Below are 12,462 nucleotides of genomic sequence, written 5' to 3'. Positions count from 1 at the left end.
ACCACGAACCCGGCCGTCTCCAAGGTTGGTGGGTGATCCGTTCTCCCTCTCCTAGGGATTTCTCCAAAGTTCTCTCCAAGAACTCTCTAACACTCTCAACACACAAGAACAAGAAAATTTTCTCATAATAATCATTCATCCCTTGAAACAATAAGCAAAGGGCTATATATAACCAAGTACAATGGACTCAAGAAATAAAAGACTCAATTGCCCTTTGGGCTTACATATGATAATTCCCATAAGAGGGGTACAAAGGGAAATAATAAAAGACACCTATAAAATAAGAAAATACATGAAATATAAAATACACCAATGACTCCGTAAAATAAAGACTCGATCGTGGCCGTAGGTCGGTGGCCACGCCTTGATTCATGCTCTGATGTCCCCATCATGATGTGCCAGCAAGTTATGTGATGATGGGCTATTACTAACCCGTTCATCTCGTTTCTTGGGTTCTCATAAGTTGGGCATCTCCCTCTTAGACGGTGCACTTGGACACCTCCCAAGCATCATTCATCTTTTAGCCATGCAAAAATGTTTGCTTTGCTTTTAAATCGGTTTAATTCAATCTGAATTTTACTCAATTCAATAAGGTATCATTTGTAGCATTCCTAATTGTTTTAAGAACAATAACTTATCAACAGTTTAATGCCTTTGATAAATCATACATTACCATGTCCGTTTTGCTCAGTTTTTGGTTGATTAACAAATAGCACGCCTAAAGCTTACTAAGTTAACCAGATTTCACAAAGTGTGGAACCTAAAACAAACTATACCAAACCAGAATGAACCGTACTGATTATGGTTAACCTCCCATACATACATTTCAAAAGCACTATTTCATAATCAGCAATTTTACTTAATAACAAAATAGATAAATATGCATTCTAGCTATCTTTTAGGCATTAGCACATTCATTAAACATCTCTTTAGCAAGTCATTAACAATGTTTTCACTTAAAAATATTTAATTGCTTTTACTTTCATCTATGTGTTCTAAATGCTCATACATACAAAGTGCATAAATTTTACCTCGCTAATCAAATTAAAATTATTATATATTGAATAGAACAAGCATGCATGACAACAATTAATTTTATCAGTGTTTACCTATTTTCAAAATGGTATACATACATTGCTTTAATGTAGACCTTCATAGTCATGAAAAAATGGACAGCTTCAAAATGTGGGACACTAAAAATAAAATCGAGAATTAGATATTTTAGATTTGTGGGTTAGCATCCATGACTAGAAGTAAAATATCGTAAACATGCTCTTCCAGATAGAGATGAGGACAAGTGTTAGAATCCTTTCCCAAGAAAAAAAATTATTGAATTTCAAATATTCAAAAAGAATATGGGTTTCTAAGCTATAACAACAAGCTTAGATCCTACCAAACAATTGTGTTTGTGATTTTTTTTCTATTGCCGACTTAACTTTTCATTACTTGTTAAGTCAACAAAATATACAAGTTGGGGAAAAAAGGATACATGTCTATGAGATGCAAGTTTGGAGAGAAAGAGAGAGAGAGAGAGAGAGATTTGTAGATGTCGGTGTCCATTATATGGCTGATTTCTTGCTGTCAGTTTTTCTTACATGGCTGACTTCTAGTGGATTTGCAACGTTCATATTGTAGCTAGTCTTCAGTTGTTGGCTTATTCTCTCGATTTTGGACTGCAGCAAGAACTAATGCTTGTTCTTTTGACTGGGATGGAGTAGAAACTTGCCAAGTGGGCTGCAATCCAATAGTGATGAAAGAAAGAGTTGAAGTTTTAGCCAGATTTTAGTAATACTGAAAATTGTCAGTTTGGGGCTTTTGGTTTATAAATAGTACCCTGAGGCACGTAAAATAAATAATATATGCTTAATACAATTCAATATTCTCTCTCAAACTTCCATGTGGTAATGAATCTAAATTTTTAGACTAAATTGCAAATCTTGATGTTATTTTTAGGGTAACATTCTCTTTACACAATTGTAAGTAACGTCAATCTCTTTTTTTTTACAATCTGACCTTTCTAGTGTAGTGTGAATCCTAATTGCTACACAACTTACATTTGATCTCAAATTTCTTGCAATTTTCAAATTTAGATGTTTTAAAGTATCATTAGAGTGAGTTTTATGTGTTTTCTGATTTGCATCAAAAGAAACTAATTTTTGCCAAAACAACAAGTTAATTGACTACAATTTTTTATCTTTTGTGTGCTTGTTTTTGCATTTCATACTATATTTGACTTAGAAGAATCCTAAACCATAAGATATCCTGCAATAATTTCTCTCTTTCTCTTTATACAAAGAGAAAGAGAGAGAGAGTAATGCAAGATATCTTACTGATGTAAAACAACATGCGGTGAAACAAGAATTGCACTTAAGAAATTAATAGAAGCAATGACTTTTAGCTTGCTACCAAAACTCTTTGTTTACTCAAGTTGAGTTTAAGAATAAGACATTGATAGATTAAGCAATGACAATAAATTACACGTAGAGAGTTGAGGAGCCTCACAAAATAACATCAAAATTTAAATAATGCAAATAGCTAGAAATAACAAAGCCCCAAATTTAATATCTAGATCATTCACCTTGAGGTCCTTCACTCATTTTGAAAGTGGTGGCTAGCGGAGGAGAATCGTAAGTAGACTTAGCGATGCCACTAGTAGACAAGTGATCCCGAGAGGACTCGTCGCCGAGGAAGAAGCCAGATTTGGAGGAGCGGGTGGGCGGCCGTCAATGATCCACTCAGAGTCTGGACATTGTTTGTCGATGACGTGTATGAGGGTCGGTAGGATCCAATCCAAGTAGGCTCCAACGGTATCGTCGTCGGAATCAAATCCCGCGTTGAAGAAAGGCGATTGCCGGATGTCGAGATTACCGTGGGCATCGAACACAAGTCCCCATTCAAATTCGGGGTCGGCCATGCATTCTTGCCTAGGGTTGAAGGAGTACCCGAGAGGGAATAGGAGGTGGCGGGTCTCCGCGTGGACCGGTCTAACAATGTCCTGCAATAATTTCTCTTTCTCTTTATACAAAGAGAAAGAGAGAGATTAATGCAAGATATCTTACGGTTTAGTATTCTTCTTGTTAACAAAACCAAATAAGCAAATCAAATAGTTGGTTATTGCTGCTCCACTGCATCCAACATCTAACATTCCCATTGGGTCATCCACATCCTACGGTTTTATCTACTATAGCTAGATCTGATCCTACTTTATGTATTTCCCTTTCTAATAGTGTTTGTCATCCTTTTCGTGTAGCTAAAAGTAGTATGTTGTCTTTCTCTATTTCTACTACTAGATGTTCTTCTCCTTTCGAGCTTAATGTGTCTGATGTATGGGGACCCTCCCCACTTTCTTCAATCAATAGATTTTGGTATTATGTTTTATTTTTGAATGTGTATACTCGTTTTTCATGGGTTTATCCAATGACAAGCAAATCTAAAACATTCTCTAATTTTTTGTTATTTAAAGCCATGGTCAAAAAAAAATTTGACAAATCTATTAAAACTTTTCGATCTGATGGAGGAGGTGAATACTCATGCAATTCCTTCAAAACATTCTTAGCCTCAGCTAGCATTCTGCAGCAGTTTAGCTGTTCGTATACACCGGAATAAAACGGAATAGTTGAGCGTAAACACAGGCATATTATTGAAACTGCTCGCACTCTTTTACTTCAAGCTCATCTCCCTACTTCCTTCTAGCTAGATGCTATCCTCACCTCCACCTATGTTAAGAACAGGTTACCTTCCTCCACTACAAATTATAGTTCACCCTATGAACTTCTCTACCAACGTACTAAATCCTTGGCTCTCTCACACCGCTTCCCATAAATTTTGAGCAAAATCAACCGCTTGTGTTTCTGAATCTCTTTCTTTCTCCATCTTATTCTCATCTTATACTCTCTCTTTCTCTTTATATATATATATATATATATAAGAGACAGAGAGAGAGAGACAATTTCCTATATTTCATACTAGATTTGAGCAACTCAGTGCTTTCTATAAAGTGAAATAATATGATGACTACCACATCACATGCACAATGCAAAGCAAGGAAAATGTTTGAACCAATTTAGAGTTCCCTTGATGTCCTAAAGAGCTTGGGTGACTATACATTAGAATCACCAAATACCTATGGCTTAGAAAAGAACTCTTAATTTACAAGAACAACAAAAATATTTCTTTCGAGAGACAAATTAAGCAATAAAGAAAATGCTGCTTAAGAATTTTTGTTTCACCTTTATTAGGACTGATATTCATAGTTTTAGACCTAACATGTACGTAATCCTAAGTAGTTTATATATATATATATATATAGATAGGAAAAACTTGAATTATGGAGATCAATCTTAGAGTCTAAAAGTTTTTTGTTTGAGTAAATCTAAAACCAAATACATGGAGTGCAATTTTAGTAGAAATAGATCTAGTGGTGGGATTGTGACATTTGGTGATTAAGTCGTTAAAAAGAATGCACGCCTTAGATATCTCAGATCTATTTTTCAAAGAGATGGTGGAATAGATGGGGATATTATTAGTAGAATTAAAGTTGGATGGTTGAAGTGAATGAATGCATCAGGCCTGTTGTGTGGTACAAAAGTACCACTCAAACTTAAGAAAAAGTTTTATAAAATGATTGTGAGACCTGTAATTCTTCATGGCACATAATTGGCCATTAAAAGGGAAGCATAAAATTAAGTTAAGTGTTGCAGAAATGAGGATACTCATGTGGATGAGTGGCTTTACACTTGGAGACACAATGCAAACTAAGTATACATGTGAAAAGGTTGGAGTAGCTTCAATGGAAAATAAGATTAGAGAGAGTCACCTTTGATGTTTTGGCCACACAAAATGTAGGCCTTCCGATGATTCAGTTAGGAAAGTAGATGTATTAAATCCAACCTATTTTAAGAAAGGTAGATGTAGGCCTAAAAAAGACTTGGTTAGAAAATATTAGAAATAACATTTTTTATGAGATTTAAATGAGAATTTGATCATTAATAGAACACCATGGAGAAAATAATGATTCAAATAGCCGACCCCACGTTGTGGGATAAAGGCTTGATATTGTTGATGTTGTGTATATATATTTATATACTACTACTACTACTATGATAAAAGTGGCTTGTGATTCTTCTCATATTAAATCTTAGCCTTTCATTTGTTTTAATAATTTTGATATTAACCCTACATCATATATCTTTATTATCTTCTAAAACAATTCATTTGATCGGTTTGTGAATTCCATTAATTTTTGTCATATTAATTGTATGTTGCCTATTCCTTATTTGCCCATCAGAACCCATAAAACTATTTCATTCTACATTAAATTTTCCCACCATAACTCATAAAATTGAAATCTTCATCTCCACTATGTTTCAGTTATTTAATATATGTAATGTCTCTAATAAAGAAAATTTCACCTCCTCTCCTCTTAAGTTCCAACTCTCAGAAAAGCCTATTGTCCCCTTTAACTAAGTTAATTCTACTAGATTAATTATATTGTTTAACCTATCCACTAATTGCCATTCAGCTTTGCTCCCAGACATTAAAAAAAACTTTCAAATTCCTTCTCAACATCTCCTCGACTTCTTCCATTAAATATTGTCTAGTTTCTCTCCAAAAGCCTAAAACCCTTTAAATCCCTTCCTCATTCTCTTATTTTGCCTACTTCTCCTTGGCTTCTTTCACCAGAAGCACCTTCATATCTGATGATGGCACGGACATTGGAAATCTCTCTTTGATTTCTTGATTTATGGACAATTTTTTGCTTTCATTGTTATTCTTGCGGGCATCGATTACATGATACATCAGCTATCCTTTTTGTTGATATTTGATCAAGTTTCATGACACCCAATGAGCTCTCTGTCCTCTCTCTTTATTTATCTCTATTACTCTCATTCTTCTCTTTGTACTCCTCTTTTCTAGATGTTTTGAATTAATAACTATGATTTATTTTGATAGTTATTGATAAGAATTATGATTCTAAAATTAAAAACTTTATTTTCTGTAATATGTTTTCAACTATGTTTCTTTCAAAATGTTTTAGCAAACTTATCTATTGTTGTTTTCTTACTTTGCCTTATCAAGGACATATTAGTTTGTAGGCTCCTATGTTTATTTGTTATAATGTAAGAAATATGACTGCTGAAACATTTGAAATCTTGAGTAATAAGCATGTTATTATGGTTAGTCAAGGTAGTTATTAAACTTTACTTGTTTTTAGTTTGTAAAATAAGTTCTTTTTTAAGAAGCAAAAATATAGGAAGCTGCGTTATTAACATATAACTTGAGAAGGAGCATACTCGGCAAAAAGTATGACGAAAATTTATTTTGTGAAGAAAATGCCAAACAGTTTGGCAGTTTCTTCACAAAATTAAAGAATTTACCAAAATGTATGGCGATTTCATGTGAGCATGCCAAACTCTTTGGCGTCTTCCCCTCTCACTGACAGCATTCTTTGGCGATGAGCGAGTTGTGCAGATCGAGGGAGGTGCGAGATCGGGTGGCTGCGCGAAGTTTTTTTTATTTTAATTATTTTTTAACTTTTTAAATTAATCAAACAAATTAATATTAATAAATTAAAAATTAATTTATAAATTATTTACAAAGTAACATGTAAATTAAATCATTTACAAATTAATTCATTTCTAAACCATTTACAAATGCTAATTAATTATGATTAATTTGTAAATTAATTATTAATTAATATGAAAATTATTACATAAATTAATTAATATATGTAATAATTCACTAATTAAATATTAATTACAAATTAATTTGTAAAATAGTTAATAATTAATTAATTTGTAAATGATTTAGAAATTAATTTGTAAATTAATTAATAATTAAATTCTAAATTATTACATAAATTAATTAATTTATGTAAATTAATTATTTTTCAATTTGCATACTACAAAATTTATGAATTTTTACATAAACAAATCAAATAATTTTTTAATTGATATTATAAATAATCATAATGAACAAACAGTAAACAAGTACAGGATCTCAACCCATAGACCAAAATTTGGCTAGTAATCTGATGATATGTATTCTAATTATATCTCTTGATTTTGACATACTGTGTTTACAGTTCATGATGTGGACCATACTAAAAGGAGGCAAAGAGTGCAGGTCTCCTTATGAGTGATAATTTTCCAATTAATCATATTGAATTTTCATAACTAATTAATCAAATATTTATTTAATTTAGAAAATTAATTAATTATATAATATTAATTATGTAACTAACATATTTGATTAATTTATAATATAAACTTAATATATATTTACAAAACTAATTCTCTTGAATAGTTTATGTAATAATTTATAAATTTTGTAATATGTAAATTGAAAAATAATTAATTTACATAATATTAAATTAGTTTACTTATAAATTTAGAAATTAACTATTAATTAATTTACAAATGAATTTCTTAATCATTACAAATTTTAATTATTGTTAATTAACTAAGTATAAATTATTTTACAAGTTAATTTAATATTAATAATTAATTAGTGAATTATTACATAAATTAATGAGTTAACATAAAGTAATTAATTTATGTAAAATTTTCAAATTAATTTACAAATTAATTATTCGTAACTTAATTAATTATTAATTAATTTTACAAGTTAGTTTGTAAATAATTTATAAATTTTTTATTTAATTAATTAATATAAATTTTATTTGATTAATTTAACAAATTAAAAATAATTAAAATTAAAATAATTAACACAGCCACCCAAACTCGCTCCTTCCTCGACTGCACAACTCCCCTCATTGCCAACGAATGCCGCCGATGAGAGGGGAAGACGCCAAAGAGTTTGGCGTACTCATGTAAAATCGCCAAATATTTTGGCAAATTCTTCAGTTTTGTGAAGAAACTGTCAAACTGATTAGTATTTTCTTTACAAAATCAAATTTTACCGACCATTTTGGCGAGTCCGCTCCTTCTCAAATTATAAGTTAATAAAATTCATTCCTCTAATTCTGCTTTGTCGTACTCTCCTTTTTAAAAAAGATCCTTGTAAAATATTTTTATTATCAAAATTTGTGTCAAGCATAATTTTCTTTTAAATTGTTAATGTTTGATAAGTTAAATCTCCATTTTCTTTTTTTTTTCTTTTTTGCTTCACATTATGGACTCAAGCATCCTAATATATTTATATCCCTAAATCATTTTTCAAATTTATGAATATGAAAATATAATAGACAAGATTTTTAATAATGAAAGCACAAGTTCGTTTTTCTGTCACTCTTTCATTAATGATGAGGCTAATTATGATAATGAAGAATGCTACATAAAAAAATCCCTCTCCATAATAATGTCACATTGATTATGCCAGAAAAGACTACCCTCTCCTTGCAGAGAAATTATTAGGTGCAGAGTCCGGATGTATCTCTATGTTCGTACTCTAACAAAATCTTGACATATGGAGTGCACATGTGAATATTCAATTAGATTTATTTTTTACTTTATATATTTAATGTGTTCGCAGAACTTTAAACCAAGCTAGCGCGCCAAAAGCATAGCCAAAGCGCAGTAAAAAACACAACAAAAGAGTAGTCAATGCGCAATTAAAGTGCAACTAAAGCGCAGATAAAGCACAAGTAAAACACACACAAAAAATTGCAACCAAAATGCACTCTACATATCAAATTTTAAGTGGGTATCCGGACGTATCTGTACGTTCGGACTCTACACCTCATAATTTCTCCTCCTTGTAGGGTAACCTTCACATTTTCTAAAAAAATTCCCAGTAATAAATCTCTAGGAATATTGAAAAAAAAAAAGTGCACACAACCCAAATGAGCTATGAATTTCCAATGTTAATTTAACTTTTGACAATGCAAAGTAGCAATAGCTCAACATACCTCCTTGTTCTTCAATTCCGCCAATGAAGCTTCCAGCCGGCAGTGGTAATTTGTATATCCGCAAATCAAGGCGGATCCCCTCGGACCCATTCCATGCTGTTTGGATGCCTATTGCCCATAACATAAACAAAACAAATCAACTTCAATAGAAATGTTAGGCATCAAATGGATTTTTGGAAAGGACCCACCATAGCTGCTGCCGTTCGAACCGCCGGGTGAGTGCTTAACCCTAGGTAATCGTTTCCCGAGAAGAGAAGCATCTTCCCAGCAAGCTTTTCATCCACCTCCCTGTCGTTGCCTCCTTCACGAAATGAAAGGAAGGATTAAGCAAGAGTACTCGATTAAGTGGAAATGTAAAATAGTAAACTGGAGAAGAAGGAAACCGGAGGGTAAAGGGAGATCGCCGAGCCATTGCCGGAAAGTTTCCTCCTCCAGCTCGACTTCCACCGAAGCCCGGTCCCAGTGGCGTGGACCGTCGAATGTCTCAATCTCGACCGAGACGTCGTCGGAGCACGGAAGGTTTATTGGTCGGGTGGAGCGTAGGAGATTCCTCGCGGAGAGAGTAGAGAGCGCCGCGCTGATCCAGCTATCCCAGTTCTCCATTGAAGGTCGAGAGAGCGAGGAAGCCGGAGACGTCGAGGCGGGGAAGCGAAAAACTGGGTAATGTCCTTCATTTCTGCCTCGTGCTTCGCCGTATTCTGGTGCCACGTCAACAGTCTGAAAATGGTTCATATTTTGGTCCCTCAAGATTAGGCATTATTTCCGCCGTTCGTAATTGACTGCTGCGGGGTCACCAAAGTCATATCGCTCTTGTAACGGTTCATTGATCCATGCTCGCTCCATATCTCATCCCTTGATGGAAAAATTATTAAAATACGTCGTCACGTGCACTTATTCTTTACCGTGCGGCCTGAGCACCCGACTCGGACCATATCTTGGATTACTATGTTCGCGTATTGCTCGGTATTTGCTCGGTATTGCTAGGTATTACTCGGTATTGCTTGGCAATAACGAGAAATACCGCTATGTGAAGACCAATACCGAGCAATACCGAGCAATACTGAGTAATACATAAAAGAACTCGGTATTGCTCAGTATTGAACTCGGTATTGCTCGGTATTGGTCTTCACATAATAGTATTTTTCATTTTTGTCGAGTAAAATCGAACAATACTTGCAATACCGAGCTACGCAAACTCCTGGGTCCATTCTGGGTCGGATCGTCGGGCCGCGCGGTAAAGAGTAAGTGCACGTGGCGACATATTATAGACTACCTGATGTAGCTCTACGTCAGGTAGCTTGACGGAATAATTTTTCGTTGGTGAGGGCAAATTATTAGGTCCGTTTATCGGATCTAGAAATAGGTCCGGACATCCACTAAAAATTTGACGCGTTGAATGTACACGTGTCCGTGGAATTTTATGTCAAGCACGTCGAAAGCGTGGTCAAAGCGCACAGTCAAAAAGATCTACACGTGGCAACTTTTTAGTGGATGTCCAGACCTATTTCTAGGTCCGATGACATGACCTAATAATTTGCCGTTGGTGAGGCTGCTCTTCATGCTTCTCTTTTTTTTTTCTCCTTCTTTACATGGATCTTGCGATTTTCCTCCATTGAAGTTCTCTTCTCACAGGGGTCCCTCACTCATGACGGCTTCCTCAGATCCGCAAGATTGGAGCTTTTATTCTGTACGGACACCCGACGGGAGAACCGTCCAGTTAAGCACTTGGTACCTAGGGGTACCAAGTGCGGGTACCGAGCTGGGTTCCCACCAATGGGATGACGTGGCACATTTTTATTGGTCTCTGGACACCCTCCGCACTCCGCACAGAATAATAAATCGCAAGATTGGGAAGGGCAACCGACTTCTCGTCGTTCCTCTCCTAAAGATTTTTCTGTTTTGTTTGTTCCTCGGAAAGATGTCTTGGCTCTTTTTCTTATGATGATATTCAGTCTGCTTAAAAATTTTGGGGGTTAACTGTGGTTGGTTACTATTTAGATAAAAGGTCTTTCTTTGAGGCAATATGATATGTAATGTTAAAAGCTTGGAAGCTTAAAAGTACGCTTGTGCTTTTTTCTTTAAGCAGAGGATTATTTTTTATGAAATTTTCATTTCTAAAAAATTTTGATCTTGTCTGGACATGGGTATGTGGTTCTTCTTTGGGAAGCATTTTACTATCAAAATTGACCTCCCCTTTTTCATCCTAAGTGAGAGTATTTTGTCTCAATTTCTATTTACATTAAAATTTTGGATCTTTCTTTGGTATGTTGGACTCTTGAGGGAATTTCAAGAATTGCAAGTTTAATTGGTGCTCCCTTTGCTCCAATTACATAAAAAATGATTTTATCCTAGAGAGCCAAGTGAAAATAGGTCAAGCACATGCAAGAAATAAATCTAGGAAAGACATACAATTTCTACTTTGCAATCAATGTAAACACATTAATATAAATCCAGAAAACACAGAGAAGTAAAGTCTAAAGTTCACGACAAGTGTCATATAAATACAACCTAGGGTCTGCAGAAAAGTAATGGTGGTCAGGTTACACCGATAACATCCTGGATTATAATCCTAATGAATGATGCAAGTCTTAAAAGCCAGACATTTCATCTTTAGGTCTCCATCTTCGAGTGGATCGTCCTTCTCGGATCTTCTTCCTTTGGATCATCTCCTTCAGACTCCGTATGGTTCGTCATCTAAGGGGGTATACAAATGAATAAGAAATTCCCTAAGTGGGGCCCTTTCTTTTTCTCTTTGGGTACCTTATATTTGAAATGTCGTGCTTTTGATGACTTTCACAACTCGATATAATTACAAATTACATTATATTATAAAAAGAAAAATCTTGACCCTGGCTGAACCTGCATGGTTATCCTAATAAAAATAGCCCAAGCAATTTATATAACATAATCCAACCAGTTCATAAATGTACAGAAAAGTAAACATGTTTGGCCACGCTATTTTAATTTTAAAGAATGCTGAGTAGTCTCTAGAGCATCTGCATAAAATATTATTAGTATTAAAGCTTTAATGATTACTGTCCCCTTTATATTTTAGCGTTGCATGAGCGTGGCCATCTACATAAGACTGTATTAGTATAAAAGTGACCCATAACCCACAGGTTTCTGGCGACGACGGTGGGAATCATTTCTCTCTTCATCTTTGAATCATATATTATTCTTTATTGTATGTACTCTATTATTGGTACTCGTTAGATTAGGTTCATCCTACTCTTAATTAGGATCATTTTCTTAGTCAGGTTCTCCTCTTAGCTAGGGCTTTCCCTAGCTATGGTTCCTTTCCTTCCAGCCCTCTAGGCCATTTCGTACCTTATCAATTCTCTTCTTTTCATCATGTTTATATATTTGCTCAGCTCTCTCACCCTGAGATCGCCGAGCAGACCTCGTATTTGTATCTCATGAAATGATCCTTTTTTACTTTTCAATAGTCTGTGTGGGCACGACGATTTATCCTCTACCACACGATATTTGTTGCGAAGAGTATAAGGCTATCCTTAAAGGTGATATGCTGATACACCGCATGGATATTTGTGCTTCTATTTATACACACCAATCACATTGGTGCCAGTGCAGAA

General features: G+C 34.3%; 1 protein-coding gene across 1 annotated transcript in view; it reads right to left on the bottom strand.

Annotated features, from left to right (window-relative positions):
• LOC110095014 (8-amino-7-oxononanoate synthase) overlaps positions 1-9,644 on the bottom strand; it is a 17,954-nt gene extending 8,310 nt beyond the window's left edge. Inside the window, exons 1-4 of the mRNA XM_020820378.2 lie at positions 9,253-9,644; positions 9,058-9,170; positions 8,870-8,977; positions 1,637-1,734 (exon numbers count right to left, since the gene is read on the bottom strand). Of these exons, the coding sequence (XP_020676037.2) occupies positions 1,637-1,734; positions 8,870-8,977; positions 9,058-9,170; positions 9,253-9,601 (668 nt within the window). The 5' untranslated portion in view covers positions 9,602-9,644. The remainder of the gene's footprint in view (positions 1-1,636; positions 1,735-8,869; positions 8,978-9,057; positions 9,171-9,252) is intronic.
• Positions 9,645-12,462: the final 2,818 nt, after the last annotated feature.

This window comes from Dendrobium catenatum, unplaced genomic scaffold (genome assembly GCF_001605985.2).
Source record: "Dendrobium catenatum unplaced genomic scaffold, ASM160598v2 fragScaff_scaffold_35, whole genome shotgun sequence".
Classification (NCBI taxonomy): domain Eukaryota; kingdom Viridiplantae; phylum Streptophyta; class Magnoliopsida; order Asparagales; family Orchidaceae; genus Dendrobium; species Dendrobium catenatum.
The sequence above is the reverse complement of the archived record's forward strand: the minus strand, read 5'-3'. Positions and strand labels throughout refer to the sequence as shown.